Genomic DNA, 25,831 nt, shown 5'->3' on the forward strand with positions numbered 1-25,831 from the left:
TGGGTCGATAGTTGTCAAGTCGCGAAGGATCTCCACCTTTCAGGAGAGGCATTACAAAAGCAGATTTCCATAACTTGGAGATTTCCTTAACGTTGAGCGTGAGCTTAAAAATACATGTTAAGCATTGAGCAATGATGTCTGCAGATAGGTGCAGGAAGTGGGGGTCTAGTTCATCAGGGCCAGGGGATTTTTTCCATCAATTTCTTTCAGGGTTTTACACACTTCTGAAACAGAGAAGGATGAAAAGGAGAACCTGGTGAAGTAGTGCACAGAGGTGTCAGGTAAACTCATAGGGCTCAATTATACCGTTGACCTTTTCAAATAAACTGCCTGCATCTAAAAAAATGCCAATTCAAGGCTTTCAGAATGGAGGTTCTCTCAGTTACAATCTGTGTCTCTACCAACAATTGTTTGGGAAGCTGTGTATCTTTTTTTGCACTCCAAACCTTTCACTACTTTTCAGAATTTGGATGGATCATTTAAATTATGTGAAGTAGATTTCAGGTAGTGGTCTGCTTTCAATTTACGGATCATAGCCACACCCATATTTCGAAGACGTTTAAAAGCTATCCAATCATCTGCCAAACCAGTCCCTTTTTTCTTTAGCCCACATAGCATTTAGTTCCCTTATGATTTTTACAAGTTCTTTAGTAAACCAAGGGTTCTCTCTGCCCTTAATCTTGATTTTTTTTTTAAAGGGCATGCCTATTGCATACATCCTGGAATGCGTTGTGGAAGTAAGAAAAGGCTAGTTCAACATCAGGGATTAATTACATCTATTCCATTCAATGCTAGATACATCATGTAAAAAAAACTTGATTGTTTAGATCTGGGGTACCATATGAGGTCCAGAGTACTGCTGGTAATTACACCCACCTGGTGTCCTAGGTCCAAATCAGTCCTTGATTAGAGGGGAAGAACAAGTTAAAAAAGCAGTGGAACTGACTTTGAGGTCCAGATTTTAATCTGAGTTTAGATGGTTGGAGTGTGTCGGGGATATGCTGAAGTTAGGGGTTGAGTTGCTCTGTGGTTCTCTGACAGTTTGGGGTGTGTTGGCGGTGTTTCAGAGAGGAACCCGAGGCGCCCCCTTCAGGCCTACCTCATCCAGGACGGAGTAGAACCCCTTACCTTCACCAACGTTTTCCCTCGCTGGGAGAAGAGACCCACACCCACCACACAGGTACAGGAAAAGAGGACTAATTCGTCCTCCTCCTCATAATAATTTTCATTATCAATAATAGCATCTGTACGCATCAGTAGCATCATCGGTGATAACTTCAACAGCAGTAAGCATAGTTCAGTATTATCTGGTTGGGTAAAGACTGTTGTGTCATAGCAACACCACAGTCTTTGTCTTTTCAAAGTCAGGTATGTTTTAGATTTAGATATGCTGACTTGTGAATGCTGTTGTCCAGGGGGAGGCCGGGCGGGTCAAGCTGACCTTGGTGCAGGACGCCCTGGCCCAGCTCAGTAAGACCCAGTACCCCCTAGAGGAGCTGCTGCAGACCCCTCTGCCCGAGGGAGTGGACCCCCAGCGCCTGGAGATATACCTCTCCGACCACGACTTCCAGGTTGACACACAAACACGCTTGTCCTGTGTGGCTCAGTTGGTAGAGCATGACCCTTGCAACGTCACGATAATGGGTTTGATTCCCACTGTGGCCACTCATATGAAAGTGTATGCACGGACGATGTATGCACACTTTGGATACATTCGTCTGCTGAATGTTTTGTACAGTATTATGACGTTATATAAAACAGAGTGCAGCTACACCTGACAGCCACTAGGGCGCACCACTAACGTCTTAATGATGTGGCCAATTGAAACATCTTATGTTGGTAGTCTCAAGATGATAAAAACAATGTGACGTATGTAGGTTTCTATGTAAATATTTCACAAAACGTTCATCCCTACGACCAGTGGGTGCTTGCTTTTCTCCAGTAATCCTACAGTATCTTAAGTAATGTCTGTTTGTTTATATGTTTCAGACTATTTTGAAGATGAAGAGAGTTGAATATGACTCCCTCCCAAACTGGAAACAAGTCAGCCTGAAAAAAAGCAAAGGACTCTATTTGAAAACCTAAACAAACACAAAAAGATCCCATTTTATTTATGTCAACATATCCCGAGGAGAAAATGTTTTTGTATTTTCTATTTTTAAGAGAATATTTTCCGGTCAGGTGATGACAAATCGTGTACAGTGTTTTCTTGGTAGCTGTATTTAAGTTGTATCTGTGTGTCTTCTTTAAGTATGGTGCTTTAGGGCCTTATTCGTTCTCAGCCAATCACTCTCGCTTGCAGAGAGACAAGACTGCCTATACCGTCAAACAGCAGGACAACCATCCTTATCCCCAATCAATCAACTGGATCCGTTTTCTTATTCCTAGAGTTTACATGAGTGTGTGGTTTTCTTACGGACTGTGGATTCCCTCAGAAATGTTAACTAAAAAGAAGAAGAAACAGCATTACACATTTTCCTATGAAACTTTAATTTACCTGTACAAATCAATGTAGGGGGAAAAAAAGAGAAAGGTGAAAAAGGCAGGAGATAAGGAAACATCACCAACGAACGGTGGGTGGGGAGGAGAAAACACAGGAGAGCTTACATACATACAAAAGCAATCAATTGTAATAAAACCACGGAAACCAGGAAAATAAAGGAGTGGCCACTTTTTTCATGTTTCATCTCAATCAATATCATTCCATCACAGAGCTCTGCTTATCTGATGTAGGCTGCAGTTATACTGGCAGTCTTCTCTTAGACTGAATTTCAGAGCTTGAATTATTTGACTCCGGGTTCTAAGTAGCAGTGTATTGCTCTGAGTAGCAGTGTATTTCTCTAAGTAAGAGTGTATTGCTCTAAGTAGCAGTGTATTGCTCTAAGTAGCAGTGTATTGCTCTAAGTAGCAGTGTATTGCTCTAAGTAGCAGTGTATTGCTCTAAGTAGCAGTGTATTGCTCTAAGTAGCAGTGTATTGCTCTGAGTAGCAGTGTATTTCTCTGAGTACCAGTGTATTTCTCTGAGTAGCAGTGTATTGCTCTAAGTAAGAGTGTATTTGTCTAAGTAAGAGTGTATTGCTCTGAGTAGTAGTGTATTGATATGAGTAGCAGTGTATTGATTTGAGTAGCAGTGTATTGATCTGAGTAGCAGTGTATTGATCTGAGTAGCAGTGTATTGATCTGAGTAAGCAGTGTATTGCTCTGAGTAAGAGTGTACTGCTCTGAGTAAGAGTGTACTGCTCTGAGTAAGAGTGCACTGCTCTGAGTAAGAGTGTATTGCTCTGAGTAAGAGTGTATTGCTCTGACTAAGAGTGTATTGCTCTGACTAAGAGTGTATTGCTCCGAGTAAGAGTGTATTGCTCCGAGTAAGAGTGTATTGCTCTGAGTAAGAGTGTATTGCTCTGAGTAAGAGTGTATTGCTCTGAGTAAGAGTGTATTGCTCTGACTAAGAGTGTATTGCTCTGACTAAGAGTGTATTGCTCTGACTAAGAGTGTATTGCTCTGAGTAAGAGTGTATTGCTCTGAGTAGGTGTGTATTGCTCTGACTAAGAGTGTATTGCTCTGAGTAAGAGTGTATTGCTCTAAGTAAGAGTGTATTGCTCTGACTAAGAGTGTATTGCTCTGACTAAGAGTGTATTGCTCTGACTAAGAGTGTATTGCTCTGACTAAGAGTGTATTGCTCTGAGTAAGAGTGTATTGCTCTGAGTAAGAGTGTATTGCTCTGAGTAAGAGTGTATTGCTCTGAGTAGGTGTGCATGTATTTCCCAGGCCGTTGGTCCTATTGGGTGTCCAGGGTTTCCCCCCACATGGATTAGTCTGACTAAATGTAAGCTTCCATGTGACTGTGCACTCCTAACGGGGTGGATTATAGCTCACCGCTGGGAGATGGAAGACGCCCAGGAAGGAATGTCAAGGGGGCAGTCATCCATGGCAACAACTACACACAAGCCTGTCTCAGTGAGCTCTCCACTTACAATACAATCTGAGTCTGAGAGTGTAACATAAAATCTATATAAATCCTAATCATAACATACATTATGGTTATACATAACTATATACAAAACCAGAAACATGGTAAAAGTGAAAGGATCAAGAGCAAAATAGCACAAGGATCTGGCAACCCATCCTTTTCTAAAACCAGCTCTTTTCTATTATCTAGCAACCCATCTGTATGTAAATCACCACAGAACAACAGTGAGAAAGATCATTGGGAATGTGTGTTTTGGGAATGTGTTGAGTTTTTAAAATTGTGTATTTATCAAGCATTGTGTATGCGTGAGAATGTGCCCGAGATGTGCATTAATGTGTCTATTTGATATATATGAGAAGGAGTGTATGTGCCTGCTTGCCTATGTGAATGGGTGGGTCCATGTGTGTATGTACATGTCTGTGTGTTCTAGATAGCCTGCTCTCTCTGCACGTCTATTCCAGGTAGACTCCGTTCCGGTTCAGACGCTAGCGCCGCCTCCCGCAGCACCACCATGTGATCCTCAGCGGCGTGCAGTGATTGGTCGATCCAGTCCATGCTGCCAGACATGTGACAGGCGTTGCGCGTCACCAGCACCAGGTGACTGACTGACAGGAGGAGGGCGGTGGCCCTGAGGGGACAAAATAGACAAAGGACATTTAGAATTTCTCCATCAGAGACCTCTTAATCATATGAGTTCCATCAGCAGAACTATGGTCTATATTGTCTATTTGCCCAGCTATCTTTGTCCCCTCAAACCATTATAAATGATGTCATCCAACAAATGCAAACTTCATTAGGTACCTGGCATCAAGAAGTATGGGGTCCAGGGGAGGGTACATTGACCGCACAACGTCATCCACCCTACAGACACACACGGGATGATGGGAGGTGATGAAGGACGAAGCACGGTCCGATAATTTAAGGGTTATGTGATAGCACTGTATAACCTGGCAGTTACCTCGGACTGATGCGTTTAGCCACAGTGATGATGTCACTGAGGCTGGCTGGGGCTTTCACCTTAGCGCCTGAGCCCATTGTCATGGCAACCAGCTTTTCAGTCAGGGTGTGGCAGATCTGCCAATGGAGAGAGTGTGTAAATATCATTGAGTTAGATCGTAATGAAAACGATGTATTCGTGCAGGGTGTACAGCACATAGACATTACCTTTAAGATGGAGATACAATGTGAAACCAATCCACTGTTAGAGAAAGAGAGAAAAGCTGTAAATAAGGGTTCATTTGTTTTGTATGATCATGTCAGAGATCTATCACTTATTTGAACTTGATGATGTTATGCTCATGTTAAAGTTATTACTCTTGTAACCACGGAAGGCTATATATACGAATAGCTACAACAGCTGGCCTGATCTACTCCTGGCACGTGTCAGTGTCACATGGCAGACGTACGAGGCGTCCTCGATCCAGTCCTCGTTCTCCAGGATGGCCTCGATGTGAGGGTTGGTGATGACCACGTCGTCCAGCTCCAGCTCAGACGGCTCACTCTGGGTCTCCATGGCACCGATCAGGTCAACACTGGGTCTGTGGGGAAGGAGAGAAGTTCTGATGAAGGGAAGAGAGAGCGAGTGTGTGAGAGGGAAAGGGAGGGAATGTGTACTGAGTAGGTGTGTGAGAGGGAGGGTATGTATTCTGAATAGAAGCGTGTGTGTGTGTGTGTATGAAAGAGAGGGAACGCGAGAGAGTGAGTGAGACAGAGAAATATTACTGGCTCTAGAACTTTGCCCCTGTATGTTGACTTAGTATTAATCCCGTGTATCGTTTTGACCTTAGTGCTGTGAAGTCGCTCTGTTCAATCCATAGACTTATAGCTTCAAACCAGCAGGTCAGTCCATTGGGCCTGGGTAAGAGTGGGATACAGTTGAATCAGCTATATCCAGGACCCCTTACCACCACCTAATGCATTGTAGGGCCTAGGCCACAAACTCCATCACTAGGGCCAAGAGTTTTCCTTGTCTGGACAAACTCAGGGCACTACCCATAACCACCCAAAATGCCACCCTCCCAGATGAAGCTTGCTAGGCATACTAGGCACAGCTAGAAGTAAGGCCCTAACCCTGACGACCCAATATGCCACTGTCCCCTCCCTACCCCTCCCAGATGAAGCTAGCTAGGCATACTAGGCACGGCTAGGAGTAAGGCCCTAACCCTGATGACCCAAAATGCCACTGTTCCCTCCCTCTCCCTCCCAGATGTATTGTATGTAGCTAGTAGGTATACTAGGCACTGACTTGGAGTTGAAGTGGTGCAGCAGGTGGTGGGGGTGGCAGTAGCGGTGTCGACACACCACCACCAGGGCAATGAAGGAGGCCAGGAAGATGGTGGCCAGCACCCCAATGGCCACGATCACCACCGTCTCCATGGCGACGACGGGTCCCAGGGCGTCGGCAGTCGGCAACAGGGGGAGAGAAAGGTGTTCTGACCAGGGTTCTGGTTGTCTGGGCTTGGTGATTATGGCTGGTCGCTCATCTGTGGAGGAGTTGGTCATTAGTGGTTGGTAGTTTAGTAGTTACAGACAGTTGATTTCTAGACGTATGGTTACATCTTAAAGACACTTTAGCTGAGAAGCCATCGAAAAACGACATACTTCAACTTCCATTTCGACCATGTGCAACTACGTAGTTAGATATAGCCTACTTCACAAACCACAGAGAACATTCCCTGTGACGTGGCTACTAAATATGAAACACCTCCAAAACAAACAAGACTCAGATATTTATCTGAACTCATTGAAAGCTATCAGCGGACAAGCCCTTTGTGTTTGCTTCGTTTACTGTAGCAGAGTACATACTATCCATTAATACAACACAGTTAGTTGATCATAACATCTGAATATCAACCTAAAATAATATAATCAGACATTCTAGGAAGAGATTTTTTTTTTCCCGGTGCATCCACATCCTACAAGAAACCCACGATAAAAATGACGTGAATACTTTATAATCTATTTCAGATCCAAAACCAGAGTTTCTCGAAAGCTTTTAATCAGAGTCATGTGAGCTGTGTACGGTGTACTGTGAGTGTTGTGTTTTTGGTATCGGACGTACTTTATGACTCGCTGTTCAGGATCCAGATTTGACCCACAGCAAAAACAAACCATATCCTTTCAAAAGAAACAAGATCCGTTGTCTACCCTCTTACCCTTTTGGGGTTCTCGGGTCCTAGTTGTGCGAATCTGGAATGTACTTCTGATGGTCTTACCACAGTGAGTAGTTTTCACACAGGATGTGTCAAACAAAGACTACACAAAATACAGTCCTCTGTCCTCTGCCTGGTGTAGTCACTCATTAACCTAGCCTTACCCGACCTGGGAGCCCAATGTGTGCGTGTGAGTCTCACTACTACCATAAGAGGCCATGAGCAGAAAGACAAATTTACTTCTGGTACAGCATAATAGCTTTGTAGTGAGTTTGCACTCATACGGTGGAGAGACACCATTGAAACACAGCTTTTTGTGCAGTCACTATGGGCAACGGAATTACCGACTTACAACATTCCCAACCAGCATTTTGATCCAGATGATTATATGAGATTCTGCTTTGGAATGTTGTAATTCTTTAAGCAGATTAATTTGCAGCACACTGGCCGTATCATACAGTTCTTTCGCCGCTCTCTTTCAATCAATCGTTTTGGACTCCTTTTCTGTTCAAGGGCCTCTGGTTTCAGAGGCCCTCACTCAGGGTGGAGTTTTGACTGGTTTCTCCATACGTTTCCACTGCAAAAAGATGATTTGATAGACAGATGACTGTTTTATTCTGTCATTTTGGCCAGATCCATTGGACCACTATTCATTAACCCGACCAGCCCTACCAGCCTATAGTGTGTCATGCGTAACATTTGTAGTACTTCAATTTAATACATCCTTCAACCATCTGACCAAAGAATATTCTGTGGTCACCATCTTTTGATTCTTATGTAGTGAGACACAGTAGACTAGAGCCTGGAGACATTTTGTAGGCTTAATGTAAACATCTCTGTGCTCCCTCACGAAGGGCCACATTCTGTTTCAGATTGCAGTTCCCACACCCCCAAATTCACTACAGCAACAATGTTGATGATGGAATAGTGAGAAAGGGGTGCATCCAGTCATTTGAGGAATATCTGCAATGTGAGACCAAGCTCTTTAAAAACAAAGATTTACCTGAATCGAGTTGAATTTCCAACTACAGATCATTCATGGAACAATGTTCTGCAAAAAGAAGCAACAGCGCCTCATCTCATCATCTCCAATCTTTGAAATAATACATAAATAATGATGAATATATATTTCTATTCACTAGTCAGAGTTACAGTTTCCCAGTTGTGTTGTGGTTAACTTCCTACATATCAGAACTGCATTTGCAATATTTGCAGAATTGTTAGGTCAGTGAACCCCAAATAACCCCCCAAATCATTATTGTTCCTCAAGGAATAGTTCAGATTTCATAGAGTAATACAATTAATTCAATTAATTCCCCCCAACCTAATATAATTCACACTTGCATCATCCTATTCTGAATACGGAAAGTAAACTAAACACACCTATCATAAATGTGTTGGAGAATAATAGACTTACCTATACATTTTGTCCGTTTTCTTGAATTATAGCTTTGAGAAACAAAGCACCTTTTCCTCAAGGCGAGCGGAGATGGCACCGATCTCTCCAAAACGGGAACGCGCACAGGCCATACGTGAACGGCTGAGCACTGAGCAGGCAGCCGTTGAGTGAGTAGTGATGGAAGTTCGCCGAACTTTGAAAGAGTGAACTCAAATTAGCAGTGCAGTGCATGAGCAAATGATTACGGTTACGCGCGCACAAGAATGTATGGTCCGCTGGCTGAAATACTTTGTTTGTAACCGGCTAAGAAATAGGCCTAGTTTATTTATACAGGGTTTATAGACATGCACAAGATTTAACCTGTAAAAAATACATTTTGTAATAATAATAAAAAAAAGTTTATAATCAGAGATATGTGGTTTTTATCGGATACTTTATTATGTGACATCAGCCAGGCTAACCACTTGGAGTCTGATTAAACTATAGAAATTAACTTCGTTGTAACCAGACTCTCATCGAACCCACGGGCCCTTCAGAGGTGATAAATGATTAGGGTTATAGTTTATTGTTAGCCTACCTTTTTGACGTTATTGACCAATATATACAGCATATTAGCATCAGATAGGTATAGTATTATTATCATAACATTCATGTGTTTTGGTCAAATATTTGATAACTCTAGAATGCATGCATTTTTTTGTTTTCCATTAATATAGGCCATTAATAAAAAATGCAACATTTAGCAGATCTTCAAAAACCCGCTAGATGGCGTGCCCGTCCATCAGATCTCGGAAGCCTACATCTTTTGGAGGACTGATAGGTAGGCTTTGAACAAAACAAGAACAATCATTATCTAAATGGAGGGGAGCATGTCAGGTATCAAGTAGGGGTGCTGAGGGTGCTGCAGCACCTCCTGAAAAATCTTAATAAAAAAAATAATATATTAATAGTTTTATTTAGTAGTTAACTGGGCCTTTAATAGTCCTCTATTAGTGGACGATGTATCGTCTGCAACACCAGCGATGGCAAAAAGATTAGTCCCCACCCCGTTGGAGGAAAAATGTACAGCACTCCCAGGCCCAAATTACTTCCTGCGGCTACACCTAAAGTCTATTGAGACAAGAAAGATAGTGTAATGAACAGTCAGATAGCCCTCTGTAGCTCAGTTGGTAGAGCAGGGATCATCAACCGATTTTTACTTGAGGGGATGGTCAGGTGGCCGGAACATAATTACAAATAATTTGTTTTGACCGCAAGAAGCCCAAACAGATATAATATTTGGCTAAAATAGAATTTCAAACCTTGCTTACATTTGTATATGATCACATATATCTCTCTATAATGTGTGGGAATACTTTGAAACAGATTTCCTCAATTAAAACCACTTGGATCTGATTTGCTCCTGTTTTTACAGTCTTTTATGTCCAACAACAAAAAACAAAACAACAAAAAAACATTTATTCTTTTTTGTTTTTCAGAAAACTTGGGAGGGGGGGCAAGTAAAACACTGGCCTGCAGGCTGCCAGTTGGGGAACCCTGTGGTAGAGCATGGTTCTTGCAATGCCAGGATAGTAGGTTCGATTCCCGGGACCACCCTTACGTGAAATGTACAGTATGCACGCATGACTGTTACTTGCATTGTGTAAAACCATCTTGCATATATTTATATATTATAACCCTGCTACGACCCCACTGAAAGGGTCTGGCCCCTTGATCTCACAGAATAGGCACTGAGGATTAGAGACACATAGCTCTTTGTGATCGATCTCTATGGGTTGCTTTTGTTTGTCGTCTCTCGGCTAATGCTGCTGTGCTACTCCTAGCTCGAGTGTGTAATGACAGTATCCTGTGCAAAAGATAGCAGTGATGGAGATAATAATAGGCTAGCTACCCTTATGTCTGTTTCCTGCAATAAAGTAAGGTGCTCTTTGCAGAGACTATGGCTGGTTAGAGTGTTTACTCCTCTGTTCCTATCAGAATAATGTGTTATGGTGGAGTGGCAGCTAGGCAGGAGTGTGCAGGCAAGCAAACCCTACAATTCCAGCATATCATATGTAGTTTGAGTTTGAATAACCCTGGCACAAAGGGAAAAAGAATCAATGAAAACATGTTCTGGTACACTAGTTCAAGAGAAGCACCTTGTGTTTTCAGCGGGAATGTAACATAGTTGTGTGTAACAGAAGCAGGGGGATTCCATGCCAGCAGGAGCGGAATATATTTTGGATATCAGATTGTTCTGGCAATTCTCACAAAAAAACTTGATTGGGGGAAATTATGTTTGAAATGCTTTTTACATTTGTATCACAATTTGTTTTGAAAATGATGATGAAAGTGGCCATTTTAGGTGCCTTTTAGACCTACAGTATGCATGCCTCCAGTAAGACCCTATGCTCTGTGAACCGTACATGATACAGACAAAATCTTGGTGTTATTATACTCCTTATACTATCCTCTTTGTCAAAATAAAAAAGCATTGTTTTTAAAAATATTTATATTAATATTTTTCATGTTGAATAAATTCATGTGAACATTTTTATTTCAGAATATCGACATACTCCATATTTTACTGCACACTATAAGGAGTATAATGACACAGAGATGTTTTGTCTGTGTTCTGTACGGTTCACAGATTATAGGGTCTTCCAGGAGGCATGTTTACTGTAGGTCTGAAAGGGGCCTAAAATGGCCACTTTCATCATGATTTTCTAAACATGGTTTGTGATAAAAATGAAGTTCCTATGTGAGAATTACCAAAACAATCTCAGATACCCAGAATATTTTCCTCTGCTGTGGAATCGCCCCGCAGAATGATGGTCGGGTGTAGTTGTCACCTGATGGTAGTAGGGAATATAAATGGTTCACTCCGCAATACACACATCCATCTCAGGCCACAGCCCATTACCTCACATTAAGGGCATCTACACTGTACACTCAAACAGTAACATACAGGTTCCTCTCGGCACCCAGAACTCATGTGCTGTTGGCCATTTACTCAATTTCAAAATGAGAGTCATGAGAGACTACATACAGGTGTACCCTCCCTGTACAGTTCCGCTAACCGGAAAGTAAGTTTCCCCTTTATCACCCCATGTTCATTACTACTCTGAGCAGGCTTTGAGATGGGCCACCTCTCACCTCAGAGTGCGTAGTGTTAATAGAATCCTCAGCCAGAGAGCTGTGTAGCAATAGTCGTGATTATAGCAGGAGTAGTCAGTCAGCTGCTGCTGTGTGAACATAACAGCAGATCCAATCTCCTGCTAACAGTCAGAGGTGGAGAGAAGGAAAAAGAGAGCGAGAAGGAGGGAGAGGGAGTGGCAGAGTGAGAGAGAAAGGGAGAGAGAATTGAAAGGAAATTGAGAGAGAGAGATCGTTACAACACTGTATATGAACATAATATGTCATTTGAAATGTCTTTATTCTTTTGGAACTTTTCTGAGTATAATGATTACTGTTCATGTTTTATCTATTTCACTTGCTTTAGCAATGTTTCCCACTCTAATAAAGCCTCTTGAATTGAATTAAGAGAGAGCCTGGCTCTGACTGTTGTTTAATTGAGCTATTTGCTGTCTATTAAACCTGCTTGGCTGGCCTTGCTGCCCAGTATGACTGAGAGCTGCAGATATAGCTAATGTCAGGCTGAAGGAGAGTGTGACCATAGACCATAGAGGAAGTTGAGAGTAGTGCAACTTATCTCTCTGTGGTAGCTAACCCTGTTGGAGACTAGAGGATGCAGTAGAAATGGCCAGGTCTTGTTGTCTGGGCTTTTGATATGCCAACCTGTAAGGCTCGCTCTCTCTCTCTCCTTCTCTCTCTCAGGACAGGGCATTGCTTTTTACTGGTGACTGGTTGTACTGTACTATTTAAACTTTTTTTTTTACTTTCTCCCCAATTGGTAGTTACAGTCTTGTCCCATTGCTGCAACTCCCCTATGGACTCGGGAGAGGCAAAGATCGAGAGCCATGCGTCCTTCGAAACACAACCCTGCCAAGCCACACGGCATCTTGACACACTGCTCGCTTAACCCAGAAGAACCAATGTTTCAGAGGAAACACCGTCCAGCTGGCGACCTAAGTCAGTTTACTAGCTTTGAGCTTACGAGAGTTCAATTGGATATGGAAATCCAGGCCAGCAACTCCTCCCCTAACAACACTGGCCCAATTGTGCGCCTTCTCATGGGTCTCCCGGTCGCAGCTAGCTGTGACACAGCCTGGGATTGAACCTGGGTCTGTAGTGATGCCTCAAGCACTACAATGTCTCAGACAACTGTGCCACTCGGGAGGCTCTGGTGCACTATTTTTGACCAGGGTCCTTAAGCCCTGTGATCTCTCATCTCTCTCTGCATCACACAAATCAGACCCACATCAGGGCACAGGACTGGGCTCAGTGTGAAATGGATGCTGGGCGCTGTTTGTTAGATCGCCTCAGTGTGGTTTGCCTCCATCTCACACTATTTAGACATTTTGATATTGATTAGTTACAGTTATTTTGAGTTAGTCTTCCTTTAGTTCTTAGAAAAGCAGCCATTGCTGCTAAAGCCTGACAGATAAGCTTTTTTGGGTCCGATACCGATTATTTTGGGGGGCAAAACTTACCGATACCGATATATCTGCTAGTATACTGTTGTACTGCAGGGAAATTAAAGTGTCATTTTTCCACACTGAATTTTCATAAATTGTCTTCCAAAAGATAAATGGTCCAATAATTATGCTTCAAATGTTGTTTTCGTACATTGTGACAATAATGTTACATCATGAGAATGACCTCAAGTGTTCAGATAAACATGAGATTCCCTTTTTCCATCCTATTTATTGAGTAATGGTTATCGGTGCAGATAATATTGGTGAACTAATATATCAGTTGGGTTCTATTTGCTGCTGAGAATATCTTCATTGTACTTTTCCCGGCATCTGTAGTCCTCGGCGTCTGCCTGCATTGGGACACAAAACCTGTGTATGGGTGGGGGGGTTGAAGAGGGGGGTAGCTGTGGTACCACAAAAGCACTCTAATAATTAATCAATTGCTGTTTTCAAAGATAATCACAAATGGTGGGCAGCATTCATCACTGACAATTTATCACAGTAGTGTCAACGTGCATGTCTTGGTTTGTTAGTGACCATTATCGTAGAGATACACCTTCTGGTCAGTCAACTGGTATGATGGTGTGGTGGGGAGCTGTGAGACTAATGATATCATCCCATCTGTTGGTTTATTGAACAGCGGTTGGAACCGGTTCAGGGAACAGAACCGAAAACCGGAAATTAACACAATTCTTCAAGAAACAGAAACGGAACCTGGAACGAAAGTGATCCATACTGTTCGAAAACAGAACCGTTATTTTAAAAGCATGGGAACTGGTTAATAATATTCCAGGTATTGTTTTTCTAGTCCTACAACAAAACAAAGCAATCTGTCCCTCAGAAACATATTGCAGTGTCTGTCTGCAAGCTGGGTATCTTAACCTTTGCTGTGTTTAGGCTACTTGCCCCTCCCCCTCCAAAGCATAGGCTACTGTACTAATGTTACAAGCTTGATTCAGAAGATAGGGAGAGAGATTTTTTAATTAGCTACAGTTGAAGTCGGAGGTTTACATGCACTTAAGTTGGAGTCATTAAAACTTGTTTTTCAACCAACAAATTTCTTGTTAACAAACTATAGTTTTGGCAAGTCGGTTATGACATCTACTTTGTGCATGACACAAGCAATTTTTCCATCAATTGTATACAGACAGATTATTTCACTTATAATTCACTGTATCACAATTCCAGTGGGTCAGAAGTTTACATACACTAAGTTGACTGTGCCTTTAAACAGCTTGAGAAATGCCAGAAAATGATGTAATGGCTTTAGAAGCTTCTGATAGGCTAATTGACATAATTTGAGTCTATTGGAGTTGTACCTGTGGATGTATTTCAAGGTCTACCTTCAAACTCAGTGCCTCTTTGCTTGACATTTCGATATTGATTAATAATCATGGGAAAATCAAAAGAAATCAGCCAAGACCTCAGAAAAAAATTGTACATCTTCACAAGTCTGGTTCATCCTTGGGAGCAATTTCCAAACGCCTGAAGGTACCATGTTCATCTGTACAAACAATAGTGCGTAAGTATAAACACCATGGGACCACATATTCATCATGCCGCTCAGGAAGGTGGCGCATTCTGTCTCCTAGAGATGAACGTACTTTGGAGTGAAAAGTTCAAATCAATCCCAGAACAACAGCAAAGGACCTTGTGAAGATGCTCTAGGAAACAGGTATCAATATCCACAGTAAACCAAGTCCTATATCGACATAACCTGAAAGGCCGCACAGCATGGAAGAAGCCACTGCTCCAATACTGCCATAAAAAAGCCAGACTTCAGTTTGCAACTGCACATGGGGACAAAGATTGTACTTTTTGGAGAAATGTCCTCTGGTCTGATGAAGCAAAAATAGAACTGTTTGGCCATAATGACATCATTTTGGCCAGCAACTATCATTATGTTTGGAGGAAAAAGGGGGAGGCTTGCAAGCCAAAGAACATCCCAACCGTCAAGCGCGGTGGCAGCATCACGTTGTGGGGGTACTTTACTGCAGGAGGGACTGGTGCACTTCACAAAATAGATGGCATCATGAGGGAGGAAAATTATGTGGATATATTGCAGCAACATCTCAAGACATCGGTCAGGAAGTTAAAGCTTGGTCACAAATGGGTCTTCCAAATGGACAATGACCCAAGCATACTTCCAAAGTTGTGGCAAAATGGCTTAAGGACAACAAAGTCAAGGTATTGGAGTGGCCATCACAATGCCCTGACCTCAATTCTATAGACAATTTGTGGGCAGAACTGAAAAAGCGCGTGCAAGCGAGGAGGCCTACAAACCTGACTCAGTTACACCAGCTCTGTCAGGAGGAATGGGCCAAAAAACCTATTGTGGGAAGCTTGTGGAAGGCTACCCGAAACATTTGACCAAGTTAAACAATTTAAAGGTAATTCTGCCAAATACTAATTGGGTGTATGTAAACATCTGACCCACTGGGAATGTGATGAAAGAAATGAAATCTGAAATAAATCATTCTCTACTATTATTTCACATTCTTAAAATAAAGCGGTGATCCTAACTGACCTAAAACAGGGAATTTTTACTCGGATTAAATGTCAGGAATTGTGAAAAACTGAGTTTAAATGTATTTGGCTAAGGTGTATGTGAACTTGAGACTTCAACTGTATATAAGAATGGATTCACTTTTTTAATGATAGTTAAGGATACTATAGGCATTTAAATCACATTGGATTTATTAACTACAAAAAGGTAAGATGGATTTTTAATTCTGGTGCCACATTGCACACACAGGCATGTTAGCTAGCTAGCTCAAACGACATTCAAAGTTCCTTCATAGAAGCCGCTCCTTCTCGGTATAATTCTGTGGAACTAATTCATATAATGCATGTCATAAGATGCCCAGCACTTCAAGCCTCCTCCTCAACCCTCTCTCCTCTCTCCTCTCTCCCCACCCGCAGAATTTCAGTCGCATCTTGCGCCATAGGCTACACTTGTCTGTCCATGACGCATGTAAACAACTAACTTGCCTGCTCTAGCCGCACTGATTGGTGGACTAAATGAATGAGCTAAATGTAAAAAACGGTTGATTTCACAGGTTAAAAAAGTAACAGTAACTAATGATATGAACCAGTACTTTTTTGGGGTTTGATCCGATTCAGAACTTTATTTTGCTGGTCGGAACAGTGGAACGAAAAATATATATATATAAAAAAAATGATGTTCAGAACAAAACGACTGGGAAATAATTTAGGTTCCAACCCCTGTTATGTGATTGATGAGGATGCTGAGTTATTGTACTGTAGATCCTCCTTATCTAGGGTTGTGATTGAAGTGTTGCTAAATGTGTATGTGCAGAAGAGCGTATCTCATCTGTACATTTTGAAAGTTCTATGGTGTCATCCCTTAACTTCAGAGATGATCTGTTATGGGTTTTAATAATCCAAGCAGTTAAACGAGAGACTGTTGAAGGATTTATCCATCAATACAATATTGGGATCAATACTGATCAATATCATTGCCTCACCATGGTGGATCAGTGTTATTGGTATCTGTGAAATATGCTGATCTTGTGTGTGTGTGTGTGTTCTGCATATTGCCATCAAATTAGGTATTTTTACAATGATAAAATATGTCTATCCATACCTGTCCCTTGAGAGGGTTCCCGTACTAGAGTGGTTTTGTCTTCCCTGCCTTTTCTATTGGTACTTTCTTGTCTGAGAAAACTGAGAAACCATGACAACGCCATCTGAGCCCCCTGCCCATAACATGCACCTAATGGTCCATGAGAATGCTGCCCATTGGAATCTGTTGTTCCGTTGACATGGCAATGGAGCGGAGAGGGAGTCTTGTCTTGATGTAAGGTACTATGACTATGTGGGACTGTGGGTGAAAGGACTTGTGAAGAGCAGGAATGATGAAAGGAAGGAAATCCATATGATGATGATGATTACCGAGCTGATGTGAAGAATAAGACCTACTCTCCTCTCGTTGTTACTCTGCTACTCCCAGGGGTCAAGAGCTGGGGTCACAGTTAATGAGGTTCTGGATCTTGCTTTATGGAGACGCATCATAATTCAAATATGTGTTTGAGAGACAGAGGAAAAAGAGCGACAGCGCATCATTTTTCCTTTTGATGATGGTTTGGTCTGTTGATCTCCCTCAAGTTGTGTTTGCATCATTATGTGTCTCTCTGGCCTGTCAAATCTATAGAAAACCCATTTTCTGTGAAACACGACCCTCAAAGTCACTGGACTTTGGCTCTCAGAACTGTGCTTTCTCCATGCTGCTAGAATTAAAAGAGGAAAAGAGAGAATTTACTGTGAACTTTCCTAGCTGTGCCCTCTGGCTTTTGCAATTCCCACAGCTCCTCCTGGCTTACATGGCTCTACGTTCCATAAGCGGCTGAGTGAGAATTGCAGGGCAAGCTTTCCCCGACACTGAGACAGAGCCGATGAGAATGAGTAGAGGACACTGTAGCGTCCTTGAAAATTAGACCAATTCAGCATGCTTTTAGTCAGAGAGCTTTTCTTTGTCGTTCTTTGTCTCTCTACTCTGTAAATACAGGACTGTTGAGAATCAGCTTCTTGGCAGAGAGTATTTACAAAATAAGTACAAAGACATTGGATACTGCTCAGTTGAGACTTTATATATATATAAAAAAAACATAGCGTTTAGAGTTTAGAAAAGTTTATTGATGTGGCACTCCACAATATAACAACAATTGACAATATATCTCTTAGATGAAAAAACAACAACATTGGAGACAACCCGGGAAGAGTCTTGAGGAACTATAAACATCCATGAGACAGTATCATAAGTTTTGTTGTCAGCCGTATTGAAACCTGCACAGGAACCTCAATGGATGTCTAGTCCATTGGCTTAACCACTCAGCCAGGACAACCTGATAGTCTTGACACACAAACAGTGCCCTGATGCTTATTGACTTTTCAGAAGCAGCATGAAGGGGTCACAATGCAGGGTCTCAGTGTGTGTGTCTGTTATTGTTAGGGTTCAGCAGTTCCTATTCAGAATGACTAATGGAAAGGTGTGTTTTGTGTGACTGTATCAGAGTGCCAGTTTGTATGTGACCACCACGCAGCTTCCTTTGTTTGCTATTGTTTGCTCAGCAGAGCAGTGCATGGCCCATGCTACAGTGTGAAGTTGAGTGGCTCTCTGTCCTCTGGTGCTGTTGACATGCACACACAATAACTGATACTCAATGAGAGAAAGGAGGTGGTTTCCCAGTCTGATCACATGGCCCTGGCAGTAGTCACATGGCCCTGGCCTAAAACCAACAATACAATGATAACACCTCTGTTTGCATTTTATTGCAACAGGGGGTATAGCTCAGTGGTAGAGCAATTGACTGCAGATCAATAGGTCCCTGGTTCAAATCCGGGTGCCCCCTCATTTTCTCTTGGATTTCTTTAGTAGTCAAACGTCACAATACAATTGCTTCACTCATGCAATTTGATGATGTTTTCCCTGTCTGTAGTCACTTATTAGATCAGATAACCCCGCGATATCAGTCAGTCAGCAAACAGCACCGGTGAGAACGGAGATGATTGACAAATGATTGCTCTCCCCCTCTATCTGGGTCCTCATCTGTCAGGGATCGCTCCATCCTCTTCCTGTCCATCTGCAGGAGCAAGGAGTTTTAAAACAAAGTTTTCTGCCCAGCATCCCGGCAACTTTTTTTATATGTGAATGGTATTGCCGGAGACAAAGCCTCTACTTTTATTTCCGCCAACCGACTTAGTCATAATTGCGGTAAAGTTCTGCCTACGGCTTGCGGCTTATTTGCTGACAAGACCGCAGGTGCCATCGCGTGCATGTTGATTTTGTCCACCCACACCAGACAAGATCAGGTCATGCAGGTTGAAATATCAAAACAAACTCTGAACCAACTACATTCATTTGGGGACAGGTTGAAAAGCATTAAACATGTATGGCAATTATAGCTAGCTAGCTGTTTCTAGCTATTTCTTCCTGGGATATAAACATTTGGTTGTTATTTTACCTGAAATGCACAAGGTCCTCTACTCCGACAATTAATCCACAGATAAAAGGGTAAGCCGAGTTAGTTTCTAGTAATCTCTCCTCCTTCAGGCTTCTTCTTGTTTGGACTTTATATGTCGGTTGACAACCAACTATAAGGTGCATTAACACTACCAACTGGACCTCAGTTCATCTTTCAATCACCCACGTGGGTAAATGCTCCTAAAAACTAAGATGCGAGACTTGCAGCGAGTCAAGTGTCACAAATAGAACCAAGTTCTATTTGAGCGCTTGGCTATCCAGGCACTCGTTGACATGCGCGAGCTGTATGGGTGCAATGAGAAAACAAAAAAGAGACCATGTTTGTATGCAGCTTTATTAACTCAATAATATACAGTACCAGTAAAAAGTTTGGACACACTTACTCATTCAAGGGTTTTTCTTTATTTTTACTATGTTCTACATTGTAGAATAATAGTGAAGGCATAACTATGAAATAACACATATGGAATCAAGTAGTAACCAAAAATGTGTTAAACAAAGGAAAATATACTTTAGATTCTTCAAAGTAGTACGCTTTGCCTTGATGACAGCTTTGCACACTCTTGGCATTCTCTCAACCACCTGGAATGCTTTTTTAGTGGGACAATCATTTAACATGCAAAACTGAATGACGGGTCGCTACTGCTATAATGTAGCCTAAATCAAGTAGGCCTATTATTTTTGCTTGATCGCATATAGGCAACTCCAAAAGCCTGCGGAGGTTGTGAAATATGAACACGAGACACACATGCTCTTGAAAATATAGATTGCTATTATTTTCTATTAGTATTATGAAGATACTTTCAATGTAAGACCCTACACCTAGTCCCTAAGAAAACAGAGTGAGGGTAGGAAAGACATAAACCGTGGAACATAAAAGCATAGACTTGCCTTGGGCTCTGTTTCAGAATATATATATATATATATATATATATATATATATATATATATATATATATATATATATTTATATATATATATATATATTTATATGAAAGCAGTTCCACATGTTGCCTTGACGCAAGCTGTGTGGTAAAAATATTATTTGTATTTTAATCTGTTATATTTCATTATGTAGCCTACTGTAAAATATGTGTGTTGACTGTGATCAGAGTAGCCATGTCTGTTAAATGAACACGATACCTATTGATTTCATGTGCATGGCGCAACTACGTAGCCAATAGGCTGGATAGACACCCACATCGGCCACGTACTGCCACTCTTAAAGTTGCCGGCATGTGCACTGGAGATAATAAACTGGTAAAAATGGGACAGTATGGATTCGATAAAAAAACCATTGGCAGATATTTTTTACAGGCAACATACCGTAAAGTCTGTCTGTACAAGTCTCATTTCTCAAACTCTTCTCCCTGTATTTCAAGGCTCACTGCAGAGAAATTACTCTCCCCCGGCTTCCATCCATGATATTGTCCTTATTGAGTATTCTCCCCTACATTTTTAATTTAAATTAACACGATTACTCCCCTTTTGAATTCTTTATCACTCCACCTTTAGATCTTTCAGAGAAATGGTTCCCTCTCAGATCTTGTATCCAATCTTTGAGCAATTTCTCCTCTCGCTGAGCCTAAGTGTGGGTATGAGAGCTTGCATCCCAAATCGCATTCTACTCCTTTATATAGTGCCATTTGGGATACACACAGAGACAGCAGTGATAGTTAAGGGAGGACTTTTATCACTCGCCCAGCTTGGTAATTGGAAGTGTTCAATGGTGTCGTGAAGCCATGCAGTAAGAGTAGTCAAAGGAGAGAGCCAGCCTTCATCATCCAGATGGGAGAATTAAAGTGAATTAACAGACCCAACATTCAGAGAACCCCTGTGGAGTAGAACACCCTCTGTGTGGCATTTAACAAAGCAGACCTGCATCAGCTCATCCAGTACTGCTGGGGAGAGCAGCAGAATTAACTTGAATTTGAGTCTCCGATTGAATCGAACCATAAGAGAGAGAGAGAGAGAGATAAGAATATGACTATTGGTATGTTACACGGGCAGGCATGTTATTTTCCTGATGGAGGTGGTGAGTGGGCGTATGACAAGGCGCCCGGCTGGAAGCGATGTGTGTAACAGCCGTGCTCTGCTCGACACTGCAACACTGATGAAATCCACTCTGTGGTCTATTGATCTGGCCTGCAGTTTGATTTATGTTGTCTTTAAAAATTCATTAGGTTGAGGCATGGGGGAGCTGCAGGGCAGCGGGTGCTCCTGTAGGGCACATTTGTCTATGTTTACAAAGCCACCAGCATTCACTCAGTAGCAGGAAAAGACACTAGGCCAAATGAGTCTGTGTGTTGTTGTTACTCTGTACCACACACACACACACACACACACGTGATTTGAAATCCCTGTAGTTTTGAAGTGCATCTCTTGCTCTATGCCCTCATCTCGGTGTGACAGAGCTCTGCACTGCTGCTACCTGCACCCATAAATCACATGACGACTACAGGACGACGACCCCGGGGATTCGCTCCCATCAAGCCCTACATCCATTTAAACGCGTGGAGATACTACAGCGCCGGGTCAATAGTAGTAGTGCACTATGTAGGTTGCCATTTGGAATGCTGACCACATGTTAGAGTGAGGCCACAGAGGAGCAGGCAGCACACAAGGAGTTAATGATCATCAGAATAGAGCAAGTCCCCCCTCATAGGGAAAACAGCAGGTTGATGAGGGGTGCCGTTTACTATCAAGACACGCTGTTAATTAAGACCGCATGCTTCAATTAGCTGGGTAGTGCTTAAAGGACGGATTGAGAAGGGGCCTGGGGTTAATGTTCTACTCGGGGTTAGAGGGAGAGAATGGACTACACGGCTGTGGAGGGAGAGAGAGTACTTGCCTCTAGTAAGAATGCTGCAGAGGGAAGCCTTGACTTGCACATGAAACTCTGCCTGCCTGGATGTTGGCTGTTTGAAGCAGGGAAATTAGAATTTGGGTACGGCTGTGCTCCTGCCTCAGCCCTGGATCTCGCCCACTCTGCTGTGCCAGAGTGGGAAGAGTTCACATAGACACACACCGCTCCACTCCAGCACAGAACTTGCTTTCTTCTGTGTGCGTACGCTCTTAGAAAGAAAATGGGTTCTGGAATGGTTCTGCGGCTGTCCCCATAAGAGAACCCTTTTTTGGTTTCAGGTAGAACTCTTTTGGGTTCCATGTGGAGCTCTTTGTGGAAAGGGTTCTATGTGGAACCCAGAAGGGTTCTACTTGAAATCAAAAGGGATTCTTCAAAGGGTTCTCCTATGTGGAAAGCCGAAGAACCCTTTTTGGGAACCATAACAATAACCTTTTTTTCTGAGTGTTTGTGTGTGTGTGCTCTTACACAGCTAAGAAGCTACTAGAGTTTAGTATGAGAGACTCCTTCATTGAAGATGGATGATTGTCCAGCAGTGTTCTCCGGAAGGCATTTGTAGCTCTGTTGAAGGGGTGCTTGTGTGCGTGCATGACTCCAGTTGGATTGTGTGTGGGGGAGTGCATTTACACGTGTGTGTGTGTAAGAAGCGAGTGGTTTATGCGTAGAGTAGATTGCACGTGTATAAAAAATGGGCCCCTGGCTTTCTAATCACCATATTATTTTCATTACTGGGTTCAATTGAAAAATGGCACCTCTGGTTGCTTGTAGCAGGTTACATAACACAGTCGTGAAAACCTGACAAAATAATTAGTTCTTCCTTCCTTGGAATTTGCGTCACATCCCAGATATTCCCAAAGGAAACTTTTCAAACTGCTGTTTTTTTCACCTGCAGAGATAAACAAAGAGATAAGCATGGCGTGTGTTTGTGGAGAGGTCCGTCAGCCAGTGAGTCAGCAAGCCATCCAGCCAGTCAGTGAGAGCCTTATGGAATAATGAGTCCCCATTGTTCTGAAGCTTAGATTTTTTTTTTAATCGCTTTGGAACTATTTTCACAAGTATGTGGCACATTTTCACAACTCTTAGTACAAAATCAATAAAATGCAACTTAATGATTTAACTTAATTTAGTAGTTTTAACTACCAGTTAATCTCATAGCAAACAATGCAAGATACGTGTTTCAAATCGCCCTTCGAAGTGCTGAAAGTAATATGCTACAGTACTGTAAATTATAGTAGATTACACAGTTCACATTAGGTAATGCACTTACATTACCTAGCAAAATTGACAGAAAATCTATAGTTTCCATAATATCTATCCGTCATTTAGATTTTTATACTTTACAAACACACTTTTTTTCTGTAGTTCTCAAAATCCATATACAGTATAGTAGACAAACCAGTTTAAAATCTATAGGTTTACTTAACGGTTAAGTGATTAACCAGTAAGAGCAGTTGGATTAAGTGATGGTTAAGTGTATTTCAACACATGAGAAGAGAGTCATGTGTATTGTGAGCATTGCATTGGGAAAGGCAATTACTTTATATGAAAGCTATTTCTTGATGAAACACGGATGAGGTGTGGTGAAAAAGTTACTGTGTGATTTTGTGTGTTGTACTTAGTCAATTGAAAATGTGCTTAAAGTTTTGAAAGAAAACCAGACTTTTTGATGATCTGTTTTGAGTTATTGGATGGACCATAAGTGTTAGACTTTTCTTCAGGCTGGTCAGTGTGTGCATGTGAATCACCAAATGTTTATCCATCCCCGAGACTGTAATGGAAAACAGTAAAAAACCTCTGAAACGTTTTACTGCAGCATACTGTAAATGATGATGAATTCTGAAAAAATGTCTGTATTTCAAATGGTACTGTAATTCCACTCCACAGAATACAGTACTGTACCGTATCTTTGGAGGGCAAAAAACTTGACCACTAGTGGTTTCATGGTATTGTTGTTTTTGGCTCATTAACATATTTTGAGGTGTGCCTTGTAGGAGGCCATATTCATTTGCACCTGTGAGTGAGAATGCTGTACCAATTAACTGCTGTACCAATTAACCAATTAATTTATTGTTTATAATTTAAGTTTAACTGAATTTGATCTTACATTTTTACAACCAAATAACTGTACCTGAGCACTCTGCCAGTTTGGAAGCCTTTGTTAAGGCCTCTAGAAGTGCAAGCGATATCAAACACTGCATATTTATTAATACACTGTACTGTGTAAACACTTTACCGAGCAGCCAACCTGCTTGAACCAATCCCTTGTAATTAAAGTAAAATATGTGACATACAAACCCTTCCCCTAATTAAATTAGTTCTGATTACGGTAGCATTGACCTTTTTACCGTATAATACAGTGCTTTTTACGCTATTGGACTGTGTGTCATTAGACAGTGCTTGCTTTGATACCATATTTATATTACAGTAACTGTATTGAGATATTAAATACAGAACTTTACTTGCCATAAGCTGCCCGTAAATCACAATCAAACTTACGGTAACCCTTTTACAGTGTACTGTTGTCTTGTATTTTTGATAGGTAATTATGAAAATCTAAGAGAAAATGAGGGGGCACCCGGATTTGAACCAGGGACCTATTGATCTGCAGTCAATTGCTCTACCACTGAGCTATACCCCCTGTTGAAATAGTGCTGCAAACAGAAGTGTTATCATTACGTTGTTGGTTTTAGGCCAGGGCCATGTGATCACAACTACCAGGCCAGTGCACCACCCTCTTTTCATTCTTTCAGGTTCAGGTCACTTCAGTGTGCTTCTCAGGACACAGAGTTCTCACAGACAAAACAATCAGGTTGTTGTGGCTGAGTGGTTTAGGTGATGGACTGAAAGCCAAAATTGACAAAATAAATAAACTAAAGAAAAAAACTAAACACAAAGTAACACAAAATAACAATGTGTGGGGATACAGATTAGGTCATTTGTACATGTAGGTAGGGATAAAGTGACTATGCATAGATAATAAACAGCAAGAAGCAGCAATATAAAAACACATGAAGTGGCAAAAGACAGGAATAACTGCACAACTTTCATCTCCTTCCCCCTCACTCCCTACCTTTAACATCAGTGGTGTTCCCCTCAAAGTGGTACCCCATTTCACCACACTAGGTGCTTCTCTCTCCCCGAAGTCCACACTCTGTCAATAGAGTCTCTGCTTCCTTCGGACACCATCGTGCCAGGGTCTTTAAAAAATCTAAATGCTGTTTTTTTCTCCACCCTGCTTTATGTCTCAAAGACCTGGACCCCATATAGGCGCCACATCAACATATTGGAAGCCTTCGACATCAGGTGCCTCCAATGCATCTTTGGGATAACCTGGGAGGACAGACTATTCCATAATGAGATTTCGTCGACCTGTATCGAAGCAAGCACGGTTAAACGACACCTCTGTTGGCTTGGCCACGTAATCTGAATGCCTGAACACTGCCTCCCACGCCGAGTTCTCTACGGCCAACTGAGTGCCGCCAAACGCTCTGTGGGAGGTCAAACAAAAGCACTTTAAAAGGCCACAGCATGGACCCGCTGAAGTGCTGCAACATTGATCCCTCAAGCCTGGAAACCCTTGTACTCGACAGGTCCACCTGGCAGTCCACCTGTGCCAGGGAGGTTCCGCACCTGGAAGGTGCCATCCTATAGAAGAGAAGTGAGAAACGCACCCAGAGTCTCCAACGCGGAGCTGGAATCACGACTATCGGAATTCCAACATACGTGTCCCACCAGCAGCAGATTATGCGGCTCCCGCAACAGCCTCCACAGCCACATGAAGTGGCATCAGGGCCAGAAGCGTTGATCCCAACCACCCCTACCCCAATCACAAGCGGAGCATTTGTTATCATTGTCAACGATGTACA

General features: G+C 42.1%; 2 protein-coding genes and 2 non-coding genes across 9 annotated transcripts in view; 2 read left to right on the top strand and 2 right to left on the bottom strand.

The window, feature by feature from the left end:
- LOC135555770 (supervillin-like) overlaps positions 1-2,673 on the top strand; it is a 42,982-nt gene extending 40,309 nt beyond the window's left edge. For all 3 annotated transcript variants that reach the window (XM_064988491.1, XM_064988492.1, XM_064988490.1), the window contains 3 exons: positions 1,068-1,180; positions 1,416-1,571; positions 1,990-2,673. In XM_064988491.1, the coding sequence (XP_064844563.1) occupies positions 1,068-1,180; positions 1,416-1,571; positions 1,990-2,085 (365 nt within the window). In that variant the 3' untranslated portion in view covers positions 2,086-2,673. The remainder of the gene's footprint in view (positions 1-1,067; positions 1,181-1,415; positions 1,572-1,989) is intronic.
- On the bottom strand, positions 2,467-8,706 carry LOC135555771 (transmembrane protein 98-like). Of its 4 annotated transcripts, XM_064988493.1 has the most exons (9): positions 8,540-8,630; positions 8,126-8,173; positions 6,216-6,453; positions 5,753-5,824; positions 5,377-5,508; positions 5,135-5,168; positions 4,929-5,044; positions 4,772-4,831; positions 2,467-4,598 (listed from the first exon to the last, which is right to left on the bottom strand). In XM_064988493.1, the coding sequence occupies exons 3-9, from the start codon at positions 6,344-6,346 to the stop codon at positions 4,397-4,399; spliced, it is 747 nt and encodes a 248-aa protein (XP_064844565.1). In that variant the 5' UTR covers positions 6,347-6,453; positions 8,126-8,173; positions 8,540-8,630; the 3' UTR covers positions 2,467-4,396. The 4 variants fall into 4 exon arrangements, with proteins under 4 accessions (XP_064844565.1, XP_064844568.1, XP_064844566.1 ...); XM_064988496.1 differs by lacking the exon at positions 8,126-8,173 and having other exon boundaries at positions 8,540-8,706; XM_064988494.1 differs by lacking the exon at positions 5,753-5,824.
- A 9,692-nt stretch (positions 8,707-18,398) lies between these two features.
- Positions 18,399-18,470, top strand: trnac-gca (transfer RNA cysteine (anticodon GCA)). Its single transcript has one exon. It is a non-coding gene; the product is annotated as a tRNA-Cys (tRNA).
- Positions 18,471-24,531: 6,061 nt separating this feature from the next.
- On the bottom strand, positions 24,532-24,603 carry trnac-gca (transfer RNA cysteine (anticodon GCA)). Its single transcript has one exon. It is a non-coding gene; the product is annotated as a tRNA-Cys (tRNA).
- Positions 24,604-25,831: the final 1,228 nt, after the last annotated feature.

This window comes from Oncorhynchus masou, chromosome 15 (genome assembly GCF_036934945.1).
Source record: "Oncorhynchus masou masou isolate Uvic2021 chromosome 15, UVic_Omas_1.1, whole genome shotgun sequence".
NCBI lineage: Eukaryota > Metazoa > Chordata > Actinopteri > Salmoniformes > Salmonidae > Oncorhynchus > Oncorhynchus masou.